The 22,500-nt window shown below is 45.8% G+C and overlaps 2 protein-coding genes across 5 annotated transcripts in view; both read right to left on the bottom strand.

Moving 5' to 3' along the window:
- Window positions 1-681, bottom strand: part of LOC106568376 (rab GTPase-activating protein 1) — a 289,542-nt gene extending 288,861 nt beyond the window's left edge. For 2 of the 4 annotated variants that reach the window (XM_045692525.1, XM_045692527.1), the window contains exon 1: window positions 606-681. The gene's annotated coding sequence lies outside the window, so the exon portion shown is untranslated. Of the gene's footprint in view, window positions 1-339 lie in introns of all 4 variants that reach the window. The other 2 variants (XM_045692524.1, XM_045692526.1) reach the window with 1 other exon arrangement.
- Window positions 682-5,270: 4,589 nt separating this feature from the next.
- LOC106568378 (roquin-2) overlaps window positions 5,271-22,500 on the bottom strand; it is a 47,636-nt gene continuing 30,406 nt past the window's right edge. Inside the window, exons 13-19 of the mRNA XM_014138672.2 lie at window positions 20,136-20,273; window positions 17,900-18,061; window positions 17,126-17,723; window positions 11,521-11,605; window positions 9,760-9,943; window positions 9,396-9,520; window positions 5,271-9,046 (exon numbers count right to left, since the gene is read on the bottom strand). Of these exons, the coding sequence (XP_013994147.2) occupies window positions 8,908-9,046; window positions 9,396-9,520; window positions 9,760-9,943; window positions 11,521-11,605; window positions 17,126-17,723; window positions 17,900-18,061; window positions 20,136-20,273 (1,431 nt within the window). The 3' untranslated portion in view covers window positions 5,271-8,907. The remainder of the gene's footprint in view (window positions 9,047-9,395; window positions 9,521-9,759; window positions 9,944-11,520; window positions 11,606-17,125; window positions 17,724-17,899; window positions 18,062-20,135; window positions 20,274-22,500) is intronic.

Raw genomic sequence — 22,500 nt, 5'->3', positions numbered from 1 at the left:
TAATTACCTGTAGTTAGCAGATAGCCCCGCCAGCCTAGCTAACGCGTTAGCTACCTAACTCTGCTTTCTCCAGACAACTTAAGTTGAAAGAACACTAACGTTATATATCTAACTAGCTACTGTCTAGTTTGGACATAAAACCAAATATAACTAAATCTGTGATAAAACTTGGCCTTCATAGTGATGCACAAGCCTTGAACGTTGACGTTCGTCCAGCAGCCCACTACACTGTCGGAGCTAGCAATCTAACAACAAACGCATTAGCTTCAAATGATCCTGTTCAAAGGAGACAACATATTTATTGAAAACAAATATGCATGTAAGTGTCGAATATCTTACCTGTGTCCACAATTGTGTTTTATTCCAAAGACGGTTGACATAACATTGCACAAGTTAGCTTACTACTTCTGCAACAGCATTCCTTCTGTAAACAGAACCCAAACCCCTGGAACGACGCATGCGCAGTACAATGCCCTGCTTGTCAAAGTGTAGCCGTGCAAAATCATTTGAAAAAAAGTCTATATGACAAAATTAAGGGGCACTGAATGTCTGAGAAAAATCGAATGAAGTGTCAAATAAGTATTCTGCATAGGATTCCGGCATACCAGTAATGACCCCGTGAACATGTGGTGAAGAGAAGATCAGACAGTGCAAATGTGGATGATGAACGTATGGTTCTTCTTCTTCTATGATATCATGGCGGTCTGCAAACAAACGTTTAAGATGCATGCCGCCACCTACTGTGCTGGAATGTACGATCAATCAAGTTCTACCAGACCCTCCACCCTCCCCAACCCCATTAAAAGTTATCTACAATCAGGTATTCCCAAACTGGGGTCTGCAATGCCGTCAGGGGTACGCCAAATAAAAATTCACATAAAAACATTTATTTTACAAAAATAATAAAATAAAATGAATCCATCTAGTGTTCAGTGAGATAACAACACAATGTCAAATACAGGTAGCCTTGTCAAATAATTAACATCCAATCACATTAACCGTTACTTTCCAGCGGGAATTCCACTAACGGTCGGTATGTAGCCAAACGTAGCTGCTGCTCATTCCGTTTGCTCGAAAATGTATCAATGGTTAAAAAAAAGTAAGGCCCGCGTCCATAGAGACACATACCAGCTCTACTGGTAGTACTGCTACTACCAGCAGTACTACACCTGCACCTGTCGATGACACAAGTTGTTCTGCTTCCACGAGCACATCCAATGCTAGTATCAGTAATTCTACATTTGTTGTTTGCCCAGCTAGCATGGACACTAAGAGTTCTGAATCTGATGCAGCCGAAGAGCTACTGCCCTCTTACCCGGGAAAACACAGAACAACAGACAGGGACGTTGGACCATCAAAGAGGCGCAAATATGATGAGAACTACATTGATTTGGGGTTCACTTATATTGGGAGTAGTGCCTTTCCTCAGCCACAGTGTGTTATATGTGCAAAGTACTATCTCACAACTCGATGAAACATTCACTCTGCACAGACATTTAGAAACAAAACATGCCAGTTTGAAAAATAAGCCCCAGGAGTTTTTTGAGCGAAAATTAAGATGACTTTTGAGTAGTAAGACATGTATAAAAGCAACAGATACCATTAATAAGAAGGGGCTAGAAGCGTCTTATATTTTGAGCTACCGTGTGGCTAGGACAGGCAAGCTCCATACTATTATAGAGGACTTAATTCTTCCTGCTGCTGTGGTTATGGCTGGGACAATGCTGGGGGAAAGGCCCAAAAACTATACAGACAATGCCTTCATCAAACAACACTGTTTCACGGTGCATCAGTGACATGGCATGAGATGTTTTGAAACAATTACTGCTTTGCATACAAGCTAGTGAATTCTATGCATTAAAGCTGGATGAGTCAACAGACATGGCGGGCCTGGCACAGCCCCTGGTATATGTCCTTTACATTTAAGGAGGGTCAATTAAGGAAAACATCCTCTTCTGTAAACCACTGGAAACCAGGATAACAGGAGAGGATATTTTTAAAGTACTGGACAGCTTTGTGACATCAAATGGACTTTGGTGGTCAAGATGTGTTGGTATCTGTACTGATGGCGCAAAAGCCATGACAGGGAGACATAGTGGAGTGGTAATGTGCCTGCAAGCAGTTGCTCCCGACGCCACTTGGGTACACTGCAGCATCCACCGAGAGGCTCTTGCTGCCAAGGGAATGCCTGACAGCTTGAAAGACATTTTGGACACTACAGTGAAAATTGTTAACTTTGTTAAAGCAAGGCCCCTGAACTCTGGTGTATTTTCTGCACTATGCAATGATATGGGCAGCGACCATGTAACGCTTTTACAACATACAGAAGTGCGCTGGATTTCAAGGGGCAAAGTATTGGCGCAAGCTTAAAGTTTTCTTTACTGACCATAATTTTCACTTGTCTGACCGCTTGCATGATGACGAGTTTCTCACATTACTGGCGCTTTCTGGGTGATGTTTTTTCTCGCCTGAATGATCTGAATCTAGGATTACAGGGACTCTCCGCAACTATATTCAAAGTGCGGCCAAAATTGAGTCTATGATTAAAAAGTTGGAGCTCTTCCCTGTCTGCATTAACAAGGACAACACACAGGTCTTTCCATCATTGTATGATTTTTTGTGTTCAAATCAACTCAAGTTTACAGACAATGTCAAATGTGATATAGCGAAGCACTTGAGTGAGTTGGGTGCGGAATTACGCAGGTACTTTCCCGAAACGGATGACACAAACAACTGGATTCATTATCCCTTTCATACCCTGCCTCCAGTCCACTTACCGTTATCTGAACAAGAAAGCCTCATCGAAATTGCAACAAGCGGTTTTGTGAAAATGTTATTTAATCAGAAGCCACTGCCAGGTTTCTGGATAGGGCTGCGCTCAGAGTATCCTGCCTTGGCAAATCGCGCTGTTAAGACACTGATGCCCTTTGCAACCACGTATCTATGTGAGAGTGGATTCTCAGCCCTCACTAGCATGAAAACTAAATACAGGCACAGAATGTGTGTGGAAAAATACTGAGACTCTCTCCAATATAATCCAACATTGCGGAGTTATGTGCTTCCTTTCAAGCACACCCTTCTCATTAACCTGTGGTGAGTTATTCACCATTTTTGATGAACAAATAAGGTTTTATATAAAAGATGGCTAAATAAAGAGCAAATGATTGCTTATTATTATATTATTATTTGTGCCCTGGTCCTCTTTGTCACTTCCCACGAGCCGGGTTGTGACAAATACTCACACTCATTCTTATGTTTAATAAAAGTGTGTGGCAGGCATACAATGATGGCAAAAAACAACATTTGAGAGTGTGCTGACCCTGGTGCTAGAGGGGGTATGCAGCTGGAGGTTGAATGTTTGAAGGGGTACGGAACTATAACAAGTTGGGGAACCACTGCTATATATCATGCTGAAACACCATTGGGATTGTTCAGCATGTCAACAACCATTTCATCAGTAACATCTGTTACCCCCAATATCTCTTTTGCCGTCTCAAAAATAACCTGGCATTTCTGCTTTCCACAACCTGAGTCGTATTGAAAACCTTACCAATAAAAGCTATGAAGTCAACTTTATTCATTATCACACCGCACATTCATGAGCACAACATTTCTGAACCGATCTCGAAACCATCCTGGACCATCAGAAGCACCAGCCCCGATAGTAGGTCCACTTACTACAGGTACATCCATGTCAGATCCATCACTTACTACAGGTACATCCATGTCAGATCCATCACTTACTACAGGTACATCCATGTCAGATCCATCAGTCTGAACTGTAGTTCTACCAATCTGTTTTCCAGCCTCTGCATATGATACATCATGACTGATCCTGTATCTCTGAGCCTCTCTAGCCTCTCTCTGTACCTGGCATCCACCAAATGCTGCTCTGTGTTTTGCCCCACAATTACAGCACTTAACCTTCACATTGCTTCCACATTCACCATAATCATGTTCCCCTCCACACTTGGCACATCTTTTCTGTCCTTTACTCTGAGCAGCTACATGTCCCATTCTTTAGGCATTTAAAACACCACAGTGCATATGGGACAAATTCTCTAACATTGAAACTAAGGAAGACTTTCTCAAACCTCAGCATCACTGATAAGCTTTCACTTTTTTGACCCTCTTTCCTACTGATTAACCTTTTGGCCTCAATCACTCTGCCTTCCTTCACATTCGTTTTAATATCAACTGTGGACGTAGATATTGGGACCCCAGTGAAGACTCCCCTCAATCTAGCATAATCACCAGGGACATGGCTTTTAATCTTCTTCCCATTAAGCTTTTCCATTTTCAGAATCTTCTCTTGCTGAGCCTGTCTACCACACAATGTTAACAATCTACCATTTCCAATGAAACAAGCTAATTTCACTTCACCTACCTCTTTCTCTATGGCATTAGTTAGTTGGATAGGGTGTGAGGCCCTGTGGTCTCATCAAACACCCCTTTCCACTCCAACACATCACTACTATTGCTTCCTACCCTGGCCCTCTTTATGCTTTCTTTACTAGACACTCCACTGCTTTCTGTATCATGATCTCTCTTCTTCCTATGTCTTTCCACTACTGACCATTCTGGTCCTTGACCCTCATCCTCCCGCTGCACACCATCAGAACTGACACTCATATTGTTCTCATTCCAGCACAGCTGTTGCTTCAGCATTTTTTTCTGCATTTCCTCCCTCTCTCACACTCCCCTCTGAACATATGGTTCTTGTTGCAAATTGGTGTAACTCCCCTCCGCCATCAAAACCCTGAGGAAACATTGTATCAGAATCTAAACTCAGGTTCAGCAACACCATGGTAAAGGCCATGTAAAGCTAGTTCTTCCTGTCAAGGCTTGTTTCATCATGTTCCTGGACTAAAGAGCGTGAAATGTTACCTCAGAAAAGTCTGTAACTACCTCTGGTATATTCTGTTGAAATAGAGCTAGAGGGGAAGTGTGTACAATAGGTAACCGTAGCAATAGTCACAGGCAGCACACCAGGGGAAGCCATTCACACTTGATCTGAAACTTTATGAATATTTAACCTTTTATATAACTAGGCAAGTCAATTAAGATAAAATTCATATTTACAATTGTGCACACCCGATGGGACTCCCAATCACAGCCAGTTGTGATACAGCCTGGAATCGAACCAGGGTGTCTGTAGTGATGCCTCTCGCACTGAGATGCCGTGTCTTAGACTGCTGTGCCTCTTGGGAGCCCAGAATATGGGCCCAGATCCGAAGTTCTCAAAGCAGTTGAAACAGGACAAAGTCACATATTTTGTGTTTGTTTTTCATTTATTGTAGCATGCAAAGTTTCAGGTCTGCCTGGTCCATCAAAATAGTATCAGAGTATTCTGCTTGGCCAAGCTGTCAGTGCAGGAGCAAATAGCACACAAAGACAACCAACAGGTCAGGCAGTTGGCTGGTCACATCTGAACACAATCAATACTTCAAACTAAGAACATGGTTCAGGATGAACACATTCTGTACGTACACCAAACCAAACCCTGCCTTGCAATGCAGGGAAACCTTTCACAAAGTGATATTTCAAATGAAATAAATGGAATACATATTATTCATTTAGACATATTTTTATGCTGTCTCAGTTTCATCATTGTGAAACCTTTATTTGTCCCTCTATATCAGTATTTATTTAAATATCTGATTCCATGTTGTTGTATAAACGAGCAGTTAGTCCATCTAACGATGGTGCCAGCCGTGTACAATAATGATGGATATGTGCACCATCTTGTATTTCATTTACATTTCAATCGAACAATAGATTTGCTAAGAAAATGTCTAATACAGACATAAATATTCAAACATAAGTTCCGTCATAGTTGTACAATTGACAAACAGGCAAATGTTTTCACCTTACAAGACCATCCTCGGCTAACTTTGACTATTCAGCAAATTTTCAAAATTCAACTGAAGAAGCAGACTTGACTTATCCAGAGCGAAGTACTACAACTCAACCAATGATGGTAGTAAGTAATAATAATAATAATAATAATACATTGATCGTTATCAATAATAAAGCATTTCAGAAGCAGTAAACAGTAAAATGCTGCAGGCAGGCTACAATACTTGGCGTGGCCACACAGTGGGCATGTGCAGAACACTTACATCGCTGGGTGTGTTGTATCACAACTACAGAATCATGTACTTCCTCCTTCGCCATGACAACAAGAGGGACTAGCATGCATGACCTGGGGGCACTGGCTGGATAGTGGGTAGTAAGAACATCTTGCATTGATGACGTGGGAAGTGCAGTGCGATCAGATCATTACACCAGTGCGTCATTAGACAGGCACTGGAACACTCTGGAACTCGTTCTACCTACATAACTCCCAATACTGTTCTTAATGTGCCCATTCCCTTCCCAACTGGGTAATACTATTGATATTGAATCCAAACATAAACATAATTATAAATCCCTCCTTAAACACATTTATGTGGTGAAAAGTTACATTAAACTATATTCATTAATGTAAATATTTGCGCTCATGACCGATAATATTCAGTGCTGAAGATGCGTTCAGGGGTGTAATCATTAGCCAAACAGTTGCAAAACATTACGTTTTGCAACTAAAATCTGAGTTTCTATTGGACAAATTTAGGTATGTCCCTCCTCGTTTCATTCCGTTTGCTTCCTGCAACAGAATCGGCGTAATGAATAAACCCTTTATCAGTAGCCTAGCAACATAACTCCTCCATCACTAAGGGCTGCAGAGACTAGGCTCTAGCACTCCCTGCTGGAACAAACCTAAACTACAGGAGCCAGATAGGTCTAGAATCACAACACTACCCTTGAACTTGACCAGGTTCTAAACCTTAATAGACTCCCTGGTCCCTCCCACATCTTATACCCAAAGGCCCCTATCCCCTAAAGGGCCCTGTCCACCATTAGACAACAATGGACTCCGCTAATTGATTGTACACAATATGACACTAAGACAATTTCTTAAGTCAATGTCTGAAACAGGAAGAGAAGAGCAACAGAAATACAGTAGCCTGTCAGTAATGCTTAGAGAATGGATATACTGTGTCTTTCAATATGTATGGGGCAGTCCTTAAGGATTATCAATCACTGGTCAAGTTGTGTCTCACTTAGCCTGTCTGCTTCCTTTCAGACGTAACAAAATAAACCCTATTATAAATAGGATACTTTTTCTAAGTGCTGCAAGTTAACACATAGCGTCACCCGAATCTCTTCACCCCCACAGGCAGGAGAAGACAGCAAACAGAACGTTCAGTGCACAAAACTGCAGTAAAATAACACTGACCCTTTTAGGCCAATGCATGACCCTCGGTAGCGATCACATAATGATGATGGACTGTATTCGTTAGACCGTTAACCAGCAGTGAAAAGACTGCTGGAAACATGAATATAGAGACAGACTGACAGATCGGATTCATTTCAACCCAAACATTACGACCAACAACCAAACAAAACAGAGATCCCGATACAAAATATTTTGACAAACAACTTCACGGAAGTTAGCAATGCTTCAAAGAAAATAACAAAACATTAGTGAAAAGTTTGAACAGGGACAGAACTAAACAAAGACAGCATGAAGGAACACAATAATCACCTGGTGTTTTGTTGACAATCTGTCATAGTAAACACAGATTATGAGTTTGATGCACAGAACCAAAAAGAGCTGCAACAACCAGTTTACATTGTGAGTATATGTCATGTGATTTCAGTGTAAGTATAACGTATCATTTCATTACAGCAGAACACTACAATTCAATCCCTGGCTGCAGTTGCACAGAGGATAGCAATAAATGATGGTGCCAGAACCACTGAATACTGAAATCTGTTGAATATATCAAGGATTGTTGAAACATGTTGTTCTATTTGGTGTTTTTAATGTATTAAGCCCATGGTTAAGACTAAATATGAGGTGATATTTTACGAACATAAAAAAAGGCCACAATTGTGCATACATGTGAGTGCGGTGACATCTGATTGATCGTCATCGTCTTGAATCTCATCTATGAAATGCTTGAGACCAACAAATGACATGTCACAGAGGATAACACGGCCAAGCCTTAGGAACCTCTGATAGGCTACTACAATGTCTAAAGTAGATGGGAGTTGGACTAGAGCAACATCTAATGTTGGTATCCTTCATCTCTTCCTGTTAATCTTCCTCTTTTAAGACCTACAAACCCTGTTCAATTAAGTGCTCTTTTTTTCAAAGTAAAGACTTGGAATTTTTCGAGAGGCAAATATCCTTCCTATGACTACAAATGCATAGTAATGTGCTGTTATTGTCATCAGCTCAATGTCAACAGATGCTGATCGCATACACACACAACAGTGCTGAACACCTTTGTTACCTTGGAAACATTGTAGAACTAACAAAAAGAAAACTATTGGATGCCATGTGAAGCATGATAAACACCATCATCACCATCATCATCACTATAGGAAGTGGAGAGCGAGCAGCACACACAAACAAACACCTGATCAAAAAAAGTCCCTGCCGAGATGAGAAAAGAGGAAATGCGACGGAGGCTACTGGTGTGTGTGTGTGTGTGTGTGTGTGTGTGTGTGTGTGTGTGTGTGTGTGTGTGTGTGTGTGTGTGTGTGTGTGTGTGTGTGTGTGTGTGTGTGTGTCTGAACTATACATCTCTCTTTGTCATGTTTGAAACAACACTACCTGTGGTCTAAAGTTTTATACTGTATATAATATGCCCTCAGACTGGTGATATTAGTGGGGTGAGACCTGATCGCTGTCTGATGATACAGGCCTATACAACCCTAAGATGTTACTGTGACAGCAGGTGTAGGAGCTGTGTAGCGCTGGGCCGGGACCACCGCTCGGGACCACTGGCCGGGACCACCGGCTGGGACCACCTTCGGGACCCCCAGGCGTGGCGGTGGGGGGTGTTTGCCCTCTCAGTTCCCGTTGAGCAGCATCTCAGGGCCTGTGTTAGGGCAAGGGCCCATGTCCCCCAGTCTCAGAGGGCCGGTCCTCATCCTCAGCTTCCCCACGCTGAGACCTCCTGAGCCCAGACCTCCAGGGGAGAGAGACCTCCTGGAACACAGAGATGCAGTATGAGCTCTGATCAGTAACCAATGAGTAGAAGAGATCTCTGCCCTTTATAGTCCTTGTCAGAAACAGAGAAGCTGCAGTAAGGGAACAGTTGTTTCTTTTATGCTGCACTTACTCACCCAAGTGTAGGCCTATCTGATGTGTGTATGACCATGTTATGACCATGCCTGCCAAAAACAATTACCCTCAGGAATAAATAAAGCTTATTGAATTGAATGTTTGCGATGAGGGAGAAACCACATCAATATTGAGCCTTGCTACTGGTGTGTTTAGTGTTGACTTGTCTCACGTTGCCAGACATCGGTTGAGGCTAGTTGTTGACTGAGCTCACCTGAAGGCCATCTTCTTCAGCAGGTGAGCTTCCATCTTGTCTGCTGACAGCTTGTCTGTCAGTGTCCTCTGGGGTTCACTGCTGGGAGGGGTGAGGAGGTGGGCCTCTCTCAGCTCCAGGGGCTTCTAACACAACCAGAGAAGAAGTCAGACGGAGAGAGTAGACATGGAAAACATGTAGTTGATGTAATCAACTAACTACATTACAAAGTCAGATGTTGCTATATTCCACAACTTTACAGATCCCAGATCATCCCTTATGGGACACAGACACCAATCAATCAAGCAACCAATCAATGAATCAATCAGTCAATAATGAAATCAACCAATCAACCAACCAATCAGACACAGAGACATCACTGCACCTCAGACTGTTGACTGATGTCCTGCAGGTCAGTGTCCTCTACATCTAGTACAGACAGCTCCAGTTCTACGTCTCTGTTCAGTTCACGCTCTGTCGTGTCTTTACAGTAGTCAGTCTGCAGCATGTCTCCTGCACCAGCCTTCTCTCCACTGCTGACGGACCGCCGACGTGCGGCTAGCTGTTCACTGTTGACATACAGGAATGGTGGCAATTTAAGATTATCTACAATATCTTCATTGTATGTGCTGCTTCAGATATGCAACGTTACAGTAAAACAGTGGCTTTGTACTGTATTGTACTATAATGTACTGTATTGTACTGTATGGTACTGTATTGTACTGTTATCACATGTGTATTCTGGCTGAAATGATGTAAATAGCTGATGTACTGACAGCAGAATGAGAGATGTGGAGTACAGAACAGAGGACTAGATTCCCCTCTCCAGTCAAAGCTACAGAGAGACCGTTAGTCAGAGTCAAGGGGGGTTACAGAAGAGAACGTGAGCAGCAAACAATGACAGACCAGAGAGATGCTCTATGTTTAGTCTGAGGAGAGAACTGACTGCAGCACAATGAAAGAGGAGGAGGAGGAGAGAGAAGAGGAGGGAGAAGAGGAGGAGAGAAGAGGAGGAGAGGAGAGGAGGGAGAAGAGGAGGAGATGAGAGGAGAGAGAAGAGGAGGGAGAAGAGGGGAGGAGATGAGAAAGAAGAGTAGGAAAGGGAAGAGAAGATGTGGAGATGAGAGGAGAGAGAAGAGGAGGGAGAAGAGGAGGAGAGAAGAGGAGAGAGAAGAGGAGAGAGAAGAGGAGGAGAGAAGAGGAGGAGAGGAGAGGAGGGAGAAGAGGAGAGGAGATGAGAAAGAAGAGTAGGAAAGGGAAGAGAAGATGTGGAGATGAGAGGAGAGAGAAGAGGAGGGAGAAGAGGAGGAGAGAAGAGGAGGGAGAAGAGGAGGAGAGGAGAGGAGAGAGAAGAGGAGGAGAGAAGAGGAGAGGAGATGAGGAGGGAGAAGAGGAGGAGAGGAGGGAGAAGAGGAGGAGAGAAGAGGAGAGAGAGAAGAGGAGGGAGAAGAGGAGGAGAGGAGAGGAGGGAGAAGAGGAGAGGAGATGAGAAAGAAGAGTAGGAAAGGGAAGAGAAGATGTGGAGATGAGAGGAGAGAGAAGAGGAGAGAGAAGAGGAGGAGAGGAGAGGAGGGAGAAGAGGAGGAGAGAAGAGGAGAGAGAAGAGGAGGGAGAAGAGGAGAGGAGATGAGAAAGAAGAGTAGGAAAGGGAAGAGAAGATGTGGAGATGAGAGGAGAGAGAAGAGGAGGGAGAAGAGGAGGAGAGGAGAGGAGGAGAGGAGATGAGGGAGAAGAGGAGGGAGAAGAGGAGAGGAGATGAGAAAGAAGAGTAGGAAAGGGAAGAGAAGATGTGGAGATGAGAGGAGAGAGAAGAGGAGAGAGAAGAGGAGGAGAGGAGAGGGTGAAAACAACACTTCCAACACAGTCATGATGAGCAAGCAAATTCTCAGCAGCATACATACAAGATGACCTCGAAGTAAAAAGACAAGATATAAAAGAAAACAGGAGAATGCCTTTGTTAAGGGTGAAGAGAGAAAGGTGGGGATGGGATGGCTCTACATGGTATATAGTATAGTATTATATAGTAATATTTTGAAGTACAGTATTAAATAGTATAGTATTATATAGTATAGTATTATATGGTATTGTATTATATAGTATAGTTTTATATAGTAGTATATAGTATAGTATAGAATCCATACTGTACCCCTCTAGGAAACTGGAGTGGCTGGAAGAGTCAGACCCCCGGGAGCTCCACCTGTAGTCCTCATGGCCGATGTGTGGACCATAATCTGTTGGAACCATAGATTTACAATAACAACATTGAGCAAAACTATTACAATACATTTTCCCACCATTGTCAACACTATGCTTAAGTGAACACATGGGAGCGCTGGCCGCAGTGAACCAGGGCTCTGTTGAGCCTGCTGAGAGCTGGTTGCATTCAGAGACTGGCCTGGAGATGAAAGAAAACGTTTATTTATATTCACGCTCAAATCCCCCCACATATTGAGATGATTCTGCTCTGTGCTAGCCTAGCAGCAGGTCCTAAAACACATGTTGAGAGGATTCTGCTCTGTGCTAGCCTAGCAGCTGGTCCTAAAACACATGTTGAGAGGATTCTGCTCTGTGCTAGCCTAGCAGCAGGTCCTAAAACACATGTTGAGATGATTCTGCTCTGTGCTAGCCTAGCAGCAGGTCCTAAAACAACTATTGAGATGATTCTGCTCTGTGCTAGCCTAGCAGCAGGTCCTAAAACACATGTTGAGATGATTCTGCTCTGTGCTAGCCTAGCAGCAGGTCCTAAAACACATGTTGAGAGGATTCTGCTCTGTGCTAGCCTAGCAGCAGGTCCTAAAACACATATTGAGATGATTCTGCTCTGTGCTAGCCTAGCAGCAGGTCCTAAAACACATGTTGAGAGGATTCTGCTCTGTGCTAGCATAGCAGCAGGTCCTAAAACACATGTTGAGAGGATTCTGCTCTGTGCTAGCCTAGCAGCTGGTCCTAAAACACATGTTGAGAGGATTCTGCTCTGTGCTAGCCTAGCAGCTGGTCCTAAAACACATGTTGAGAGGATTCTGCTCTGTGCTAGCCTAGCAGCAGGTCCTAAAACACATGTTGAGAGGATTCTGCTCTGTGCTAGCCTAGCAGCTGGTCCTAAAACACATGTTGAGAGGATTCTGCTCTATGCTAGCCTAGCAGCAGGTCCTAAAACACATGTTGAGAGGATTCTGCTCTGTGCTAGCCTAGCAGCAGGTCCTAAAACACATGTTGAGAGGATTCTGCTCTGTGCTAGCCTAGCAGCAGGTCCTAAAACACATATTGAGATGATTCTGCTCTGTGCTAGCCTAGCAGCAGGTCCTAAAACACATATTGAGATGATTCTGCTCTGTGCTAGCCTAGCAGCAGGTCCTAAAACACATGTTGAGAGGATTCTGCTCTGTGCTAGCCTAGCAGCAGGTCCTAAAACACATGTTGAGATGATTCTGCTCTGTGCTAGCCTAGCAGCAGGTCCTAAAACACATGTTGAGAGGATTCTGCTCTGTGCTAGCCTAGCAGCAGGTCCTAAAACACATATTGAGATGATTCTGCTCTGTGCTAGCCTAGCAGCAGGTCCTAAAACACATGTTGAGAGGATTCTGCTATGTGATAGCATAGCAGCAGGTCCTAAAACACATGTTGAGAGGATTCTGCTCTGTGCTAGCCTAGCAGCTGGTCCTAAAACACATGTTGAGAGGATTCTGCTCTGTGCTAGCCTAGCAGCTGGTCCTAAAACACATGTTGAGAGGATTCTGCTCTGTGCTAGCCTAGCAGCAGGTCCTAAAACACATGTTGAGAGGATTCTGCTCTGTGCTAGCCTAGCAGCTGGTCCTAAAACACATGTTGAGAGGATTCTGCTCTATGCTAGCCTAGCAGCAGGTCCTAAAACACATGTTGAGAGGATTCTGCTCTGTGCTAGCCTAGCAGCAGGTCCTAAAACACATGTTGAGAGGATTCTGCTCTGTGCTAGCCTAGCAGCAGGTCCTAAAACACATGTTGAGATGATTCTGCTCTGTGCTAGCATAGCAGCAGGTCCTAAAACACATGTTGAGAGGATTCTGCTCTGTGCTAGCCTAGCAGCTGGTCCTAAAACACATGTTGAGAGGATTCTGCTCTGTGCTAGCCTAGCAGCTGGTCCTAAAACACATGTTGAGAGGATTCTGCTCTGTGCTAGCCTAGCAGCAGGTCCTAAAACACATGTTGAGAGGATTCTGCTCTGTGCTAGCCTAGCAGCTGGTCCTAAAACACATGTTGAGAGGATTCTGCTCTATGCTAGCCTAGCAGCAGGTCCTAAAACACATGTTGAGAGGATTCTGCTCTGTGCTAGCCTAGCAGCTGGTCCTAAAACACATGTTGAGAGGATTCTGCTCTGTGCTAGCCTAGCAGCAGGTCCTAAAACACATATTGAGATGATTCTGCTCTGTGCTAGCCTAGCAGCAGGTCCTAAAACACATATTGAGATGATTCTGCTCTGTGCTAGCCTAGCAGCAGGTCCTAAAACACATGTTGAGAGGATTCTGCTCTGTGCTAGCCTAGCAGCAGGTCCTAAAACACATGTTGAGATGATTCTGCTCTGTGCTAGCCTAGCAGCAGGTCCTAAAACACATGTTGAGAGGATTCTGCTCTGTGCTAGCCTAGCAGCAGGTCCTAAAACACATATTGAGAGGATTCTGCTCTGTGCTAGCCTAGCAGCAGGTCCTAAAACACATATTGAGATGATTCTGCTCTGTGCTAGCCTAGCAGCAGGTCCTAAAACACATGTTGAGAGGATTCTGCTCTGTGCTAGCATAGCAGCAGGTCCTAAAACACATGTTGAGAGGATTCTGCTCTGTGCTAGCCTAGCAGCTGGTCCTAAAACACATGTTGAGAGGATTCTGCTCTATGCTAGCCTAGCAGCAGGTCCTAAAACACATGTTGAGAGGATTCTGCTCTGTGCTAGCCTAGCAGCAGGTCCTAAAACACATGTTGAGAGGATTCTGCTCTGTGCTAGCCTAGCAGCAGGTCCTAAAACACATATTGAGATGATTCTGCTCTGTGCTAGCCTAGCAGCAGGTCCTAAAACACATATTGAGATGATTCTGCTCTGTGCTAGCCTAGCAGCAGGTCCTAAAACACATGTTGAGAGGATTCTGCTCTGTGCTAGCCTAGCAGCAGGTCCTAAAACACATGTTGAGATGATTCTGCTCTGTGCTAGCCTAGCAGCAGGTCCTAAAACACATGTTGAGAGGATTCTGCTCTGTGCTAGCCTAGCAGCAGGTCCTAAAACACATATTGAGATGATTCTGCTCTGTGCTAGCCTAGCAGCAGGTCCTAAAACACATGTTGAGAGGATTCTGCTCTGTGCTAGTCTAGCAGCTGGTCCTAAAACACATGTTGAGAGGATTCTGCTCTGTGTTAGCCTAGCAGCAGGTCCTAAAACACATGTTGAGATGATTCTGCTCTGTGCTAGCCTAGCAGCTGGTCCTAAAACACATGTTGAGAGGATTCTGCTCTGTGCTAGCCTAGCAGCAGGTCCTAAAACACATATTGAGATGATTCTGCTCTGTGCTAGCCTAGCAGCAGGTCCTAAAACACATGTTGAGAGGATTCTGCTCTGTGCTAGCCTAGCAGCTGGTCCTAAAACACATGTTGAGAGGATTCTGCTCTGTGCTAGCCTAGCAGCTGGTCCTAAAACACATGTTGAGAGGATTCTGCTCTGTGCTAGCCTAGCAGCAGGTCCTAAAACACATGTTGAGAGGATTCTGCTCTGTGCTAGCCTAGCAGCTGGTCCTAAAACACATGTTGAGAGGATTCTGCTCTGTGCTAGCCTAGCAGCTGGTCCTAAAACACATGTTGAGAGGATTCTGCTCTGTGCTAGCCTAGCAGCAGGTCCTAAAACACATTTTGAGAGGATTCTGCTCTGTGCTAGCCTAGCAGCTGGTCCTAAAACACATGTTGAGAGGATTCTGCTATGTGCTAGCCTAGCAGCTGGTCCTAAAACACATGTTGAGAGGATTCTGCTATGTGCTAGCCTAGCAGCTGGTCCTAAAACACATGTTGAGAGGATTCTGCTCTGTGCTAGCCTAGCAGCAGGTCCTAAAACACATGTTGAGAGGATTCTGCTCTGTGCTAGCCTAGCAGCAGGTCCTAAAACACATGTTGAGAGGATTCTGCTATGTGCTAGCCTAGCAGCTGGTCCTAAAACACATGTTGAGAGGATTCTGCTCTGTGCTAGCCTAGCAGCTGGTCCTAAAACACATGTTGAGAGGATTCTGCTATGTGCTAGCCTAGCAGCTGGTCCTAAAACACATGTTGAGAGGATTCTGCTCTGTGCTAGCCTAGCAGCTGGTCCTAAAACACATGTTGAGAGGATTCTGCTATGTGCTAGCCTAGCAGCTGGTCCTAAAACACATGTTGAGAGGATTCTGCTATGTGCTAGCCTAGCAGCCGGTCCTAAAACTCTAGCATAGTTGAAAGAGAAAATGAACTACATTTACATGAACTACAATTCAGTTTTATATATCCAATCTATGACCTGTAATGTTTTATATATCCTATCTATGACCTGTAATGTTTTATATATCCTATCTATGACCTGTAATGTTTTATATATCCTATCTATGACCTGTAATGTTTTATATATCCTATCTATGACTTGTAATGTTTTATATATCCTATCTATGACCTGTAATGTTTTATATATCCTATCTATGACCTGTAATGTTTTATATATCCTATCTATGACCTGTAATGTTTTATATATCCTATCTATGACCTGTAATGTTTTATATATCCTATCTATGACCTGTAATGTTTTATATATCCTATCTATGACCTGTAATGTTTTATATATCCTATCTATGACCTGTAATGTTTTATATATCCTATCTATGACCTGTAATGTTTTATATATCCTATCTATGACCTGTAATGTTTTATATATCCTATCTATGACCTGTAATGTTTTATATATCCTGTCTATGACCTGTAATGTTTTATATATCCTGTCTATGACCTGTAATGTTTTATATATCCTATCTATGACCTGTAATGTTTTATATATCCTGTCTATGACCTGTCATGTTTTATATATCCTATCTATGACCTGTAATGTTTTATATATTCTATCTATGACCTGTAATGTTTTATATATCCTGTCTATGACCTGTAATGTTTTATATATCCTGTCTATGACTTGTAATGTTTTATATATCCTATCTATGACCTGTAATGTTTTATATATCCTATCTATGACCTGTAATGTTTTATATATCCTATCTATGACCTGTAATGTTTTATATATCCTATCTATGACCTGTAATGTTTTATATATCCTATCTATGACCTGTAATGTTTTATATATCCTATCTATGACCTGTAATGTTTTATATATCCTATCTATGACTTGTAATGTTTTATATATCCTATCTATGACCTGTAATGTTTTATATATCCTATCTATGACCTGTAATGTTTTATATATCCTATCTATGACTTGTAATGTTTTATATATCCTATCTATGACCTGTAATGTTTTATATATCCTATCTATGACCTGTAATGTTTTATATATCCTATCTATGACTTGTAATGTTCTGTAATTCTGTTAAGTTTTTTCTTCCTGCTGTCATTTCACAGAAAATCAGAGACATAACAAGTCATAGACAGGATATATAAAACATTACAAGAGAGATATAATAATGGATAATATCTTGTTACTTTACATTTGAACTCCAACCCCCCATCCCCTCCCCTCCCCCCCCCCATCCCCTCCCCCATCCCCTCCTCACCTCTGAAGTTGATGGGGATGCTGTTGCTTCCCTGGCAGGCTGTGGCCTGGACCGGGTCGGTGGTGTGGTACCCTGTACGGGAGGCGCGGGATATCGCCCCCCATTTGGAGATGATAGGCCCTTCTCCAAACGGTATGATGGGCCCCTCTCCAAATGGTATGCTGGGGTCCTCGTCTTTCAGACGGCGGTAGGGCTCAAATGGTATGCTGCGGTCCTCATCTTTCAGATGGCGGTAGGGCTCAAACGGTATGCTGGGGTCCTCATCTTTCAGACGGCGGTAGGGCTCAAACGGTATGCTGGGGTCCTCATCTTTCAGACGGCGGTAGGGCTCAAACGGTATGCTGCGGTCCTCATCTTTCAGACGGCGGTAGGGCTCAAACGGTATGCTGCGGTCCTCATCTTTCAGATGGCGGTAGGGCTCTAACGGTATGCTGGGGTCCTCGTCTTTCAGACAGCGGTAGGGCTCAAACGGTATGCTGCGGTCCTCATCTTTCAGATGGCGGTAGGGCTCAAACGGTATGCTGGGGTCCTCGTCTTTCAGACGGCGGTGGGGCTCAAACGTGTGTAGCCACCGTGTCCTTTCACCATTGTCTACTTCCTGAAAGACAAAGCATTAGTAGAAAACATAGACATTTTCATTTGTTAGTGTAGGCTATGTCACAGTAATTGCCTAATTTGTCATGTGATGCTAGACTATATTGTTATGTTCTGTAGGATCTATATGTGTCTGTGTGGCTGTTTGGTTGAATTAAGAAGGCATGTTGTGAGACCCACTAAGTTTTCGGAGCGGGAGTGAGCTGAGGTCTTGTGATGCTCTGGTTCAAAGGGGCTGATGCAGGTACTGATGGTTCCACAGGACCAGGGAGAGTAGTGGGACAGATTCTCCTCTCCACGGAACTTACAGTTCATACACTGACCACCACCACCGTCATCATGCTAGAGAGAAAGAAAGAAAGAAAGAAAGAAAGAAAGTAAGAACGAGAGAGAATGAGAGAGAGAGAGAGAGAGAGAGAGAGAGAGAGAGAGAGAGAGAGAGATAGCAAGAGAGAGAGCGAGGGAAAGAGAGATAGACAGGAGAGATAGCCAGAGAGAGAGAGAAAGAGAGAGAGAGAAAGAGAGACACTTTTTAAATGTCTTTATTCTTTTGGAACTTTTGTAAGTGTAATGTTTACTGTACATTTTTTATTGTTTATTTCACTATTGTTTATTATCTATTTCACTTGCTTTGACAATGTAAACATACGTTTCCCAAGCCGATAAATCCCTTAAATTAAATGTAATTGAAATTGAATTGAAATTGAGAGAGAGAGAGAGAGAGAGAGAAGAGAGGGAGGGGGGAAAATAATGGAGAGATGGAGGGATGGGGATGGGGGACAGAGAGAATAGGGGGGGAGAGTTATGAGGACTCCCAAACACAAACTGCAACTCTCTATGCTATAGCTACCAGTTGCCCAGCAACAGTCACAGTCTAAAATAGCTTTGGATTCAACACAGCTTTTGGGCCAGAATCAAAAACACACACAAACAACATATACAGTACTGTATAGATTTCATGGGGCAACAGAGTGGAGAAAACTCATTACAGTATGCCTTTTATACTTTCTCTCTCTGTCTCTCTTTCTCTCTGTCTGTCTTTCTCTCTGTCTCTCCCTGTCCGTCTCTCTTTCTCTCTGTCTTTCTCTCTGTCTCTCCCTTTATCTCCCTGTCCGTCTCGCTCTCTCTCTCCCTGTCGGTCTCTCGCTCCCTGTTTCCCTCTCTCACTGTCCGCCTCTCCCTCTCTCTCCCTGTCCGTCTCTCCCTCTCTCTCTCTGTCCTTCTCTCTCCCTCTCTCCCTGTCCGTCTCTCTCTCTCCCTGTCCGTCTCCCTGTCCATCTCTCCCTCACTCCCTCTCTGTCCCTTCCTCTCTCCCTCTCCATCTTTCCCTCTCTGTCTCTCTCTCTCCCTCTCTCCCTCTCTGTCTCTCTGTCTCTCCCTGTCTGTCTCTCCCTCTCTCCCTGTCCGTCTCTACCCCCCCCTCCCTCTCTCCCTGTCCATCTCTACCCCCCCTCTCCCTCTCCCTCTCTCCCTCTCCGTCTTTCCCTCTCTGTCTCTCTCTCTCCCTCTCTCCCTCTCTGTCTCTCTGTCTCTCCCTGTCTGTCTCTCCCTCTCTCCCTGTCCGTCTCTACCCCCCCTCCCTCTCTCCCTGTCCATCTCTACCCCCCCTCTCCCTCTCCCTCTCTCCCTCTCCGTCTTTCCCTCTCTGTCTCTCTCTCTCCCTCTATCCCTCTCTGTCTCTCTGTCTCTCCCTCTCCATCTCTCCCTCTCTCCGTGTCTGTCTCTCCCTCTCTCCCTGACCGTCTCTCTCCCTCTCTCCCTGTCCGTCTCTACCCCCCTCTCCATCGCTCCCTCTCTCCCTGTCTGTCCCTCCCTCCCTCTCCGTCTTTCCCTCTCTGTCTCTCTCTCTCTCTCTGTCTCTGTCTCTCCCTCTCCATCTCTCCCTCTCTCCCTGTCCGTCTCTCTCCCTCTCTCCCTGTCCGTCTCTCTCCCTCTCTCCCTGTCCGTATCTACCCCCCTCTCCCTCTCTCCCTGTCCGTCTCTACCCCCCCTCTCCCTCTCCCTCTCTCCCTGTCCGTCTCTCTCCCTCTCTCCCTGTCCGTCTCTCTCCCTCTCTCCCTGTCCGTATCTACCCCCCCTCTCCCTCTCTCCCTGTCCGTCTCTACCCCCCCTCCCTCTCCCTCTCTCCCTGTCCGTCTCTACCCCCCCTCTCCCTCTCCCTCTCTCCCTGTCCGTCTCTACCCCCCCTCTCCCTCTCCCTCTCTCCCTCTCTCCCTGTCCGTCTCTCTCCCTCTCTCCCTGTCCGTATCTACCCCCCCTCTCCCTCTCTCCCTGTCCGTCTCTACCCCCCCTCTCCCTCTCCCTCTCTCCCTGTCCGTCTCTACCCCCCCTCTCCCTCTCCCTCTCTCTCTCGTTCTATGGTCGCGACTCACAACAGACGTACAAACACACTCTGTGTACATGCAGGCCTACGTACCTCTGCACCAAAGTCTACGGTGAAGACGGGGGAGGACTGGGAGGGCCTGGTCACGTTGCCGTGGTGATGGTGTGCCCACTGCTCCTGTTTCCGCCTGAACAGATTCTCGCATCCAAGAGGAAAACGCCCATAAGAGTCCTGGAGAGGGAGCGGGAGAGAAAGACAGAGAGAGAGGAAGATAGAGAGAGAGAGACAGAGAGAGCGTGAAAGAGAGAGAGAGTGAAAGAGAGAGAGAGAGAGAGAGAGAGAGAAAGAGAGAGAGAGATACAACACTGTATATAGACATAATATGACATTTGAAATATCTTTATTCTTTTGGAACTTCTGTGAGTGTAATGTTTACTGTTCATTTTTATTGTTTATTTCACTTTTGTTTATTATCTACTTCACTTGCTTTGGCAATGTTAACATTTGTTTCCCATGCCAATAAAGCCCTTCAAATGAAATTGAATTGAGAGAGAGAGAGAGAGAGAGAGAGAGAGAGAGAGAGAGAGAGATAGCAGGGGTTAGAGTTGGCTGAGATCTCCCCCATGTACACTAACCATCTACAACAACATTAATCATAGCCTTCAATAGGAGGAGGAGGAGGGCAACGATGAGGGGAAACGGAGGAGGAGGGCAACAATGAGGGGAAGTGGAGGAGGAGGGCAACGATGAGGGGAAGTGGAGGAGGAGGGCAACGATGAGGGGAAGTGGAGGAGGAGGGCAACGATGAGGGGAAACGGAGGAGGAGGGCAACGATGAGGGGAAACGGAGGAGGAGGGCAACGATGAGGGTAAACAGAGGAGGAGGGCAACGTGAAGGGGAAGTGGAGGAGGAGGGCAACGATGAGGGGAAGTGGAGGAGGAGGGCAACGTGAAGGGGAAGTGGAGGAGGAGGGCAACGATGAGGGGAAACGGAGGAGGAGGGCAACGTGAAGGGGAAGTGGAGGAGGAGGGCAACGTGAAGGGGAAGTGGAGGAGGAGGGCAACGATGAGGGGAAGTGGAGGAGGAGGGCAACGTGAAGGGGAAGTGGAGGAGGAGGGCAACGTGAAGGGGAAGTGGAGGAGGAGGGCAACGTGAAGGGGAAGTGGAGGAGGAGGGCAACGTGAAGGGGAAGCGGAGGAGGAGGGCAACGATGAGGGGAAACGGAGGAGGAGGGCAACGTGAAGGGGAAGTGGAGGGGGAGAGAAACGTGAAGGGGAAGTGGAGGAGGAGGGCAACGTGAAGGGGAAACGGAGGAGGGCAACGATGAGGGGAAACAGAGGAGGATGGCAACGTGAAGGGGAAGTGGAGGAGGAGGGCAACGATGAGGGGAAAGTGGAGGAGGAGGGCAACGTGAAGGGGAAGCAGAGGAGGAGGGCAACGTGAAGGGGAAGCGGAGGAGGAGGGCAACGATGAGGGGAAACGGAGGAGGAGGGCAACGTGAAGGGGAAGTGGAGGAGGAGAGAAACATGAAGGGGAAGTGGAGGAGGAGGGCAACGTGAAGGGGAAACGGAGGAGGGCAACGATGAGGGGAAACAGAGGAGGAGGGCAACGATGAGGGGAAGTGGAGGAGGAGGGCAACGATGAGGGGAAACGGAGGAGGAGGGCAACGATGAGGGGAAGTGGAGGAGGAGGGCAACGATGAGGGGAAGTGGAGGAGGAGGGCAACGATGACGGGAAGTGGAGGAGGAGGGCAACGATGAGGGGAAGTGGAGGAGGAGGGCAACGATGAGGGGAAACGGAGGAGGAGGGCAACGATGAGGGGAAGTGGAGGAGGAGGGCAACGATGAGGGGAAGTGGAGGAGGAGGGCAACGATGAGGGGAAACAGAGGAGGAGGGCAACGATGAGGGGAAACAGAAGAGGAGGGCAACGATGAGGGGAAACGGAGGAGGAGGGCAATGATGAGGGGAAGTGGAGGAGGAGGGCAACGATGAGGGGAAGTGGAGAAGGAGGGCAACGATGAGGGGAAACGGAGGAGGAGGGCAACGTGAAGGGGAAGAGGAGGAGGAGGGCAACGTGAAGAGGAGGAGGAGGGCAACGTGAAGGGGAAGAGGAGGAGGAGGGCAACGTGAAGGGGAAGAGGAGGAGGAGGGCAACGTGAAGGGGAAGCGGAGGAGGAGGGCAACGTGAAGGGGAAGAGGAGGAGGAGGGCAACGTGAAGAGGAGGAGGAGGGCAACGTGAAGGGGAAGAGGAGGAGGAGGGCAACGTGAAGAGGAGGAGGAGGGCAACATGAAGGGGAAGCGGAGGAGGAGGGCAACGTGAAGGGGAAGCGGAGGAGGAGGGCAACGTGAAGGGGAAGAGGAGGAGGAGGGCAACGTGAAGAGGAGGAGGAGGGCAACGTGAAGAGGAGGAGGAGGGCAACGTGAAGAGGAGGTGGAGGGCAACGTGAAGAGGAGCAT

The sequence above is a fragment of the Salmo salar genome, chromosome ssa13, assembly GCF_905237065.1.
Source record: "Salmo salar chromosome ssa13, Ssal_v3.1, whole genome shotgun sequence".
NCBI classification, from domain to species: domain Eukaryota; kingdom Metazoa; phylum Chordata; class Actinopteri; order Salmoniformes; family Salmonidae; genus Salmo; species Salmo salar.
The sequence above is the reverse complement of the archived record's forward strand: the minus strand, read 5'-3'. Positions and strand labels throughout refer to the sequence as shown.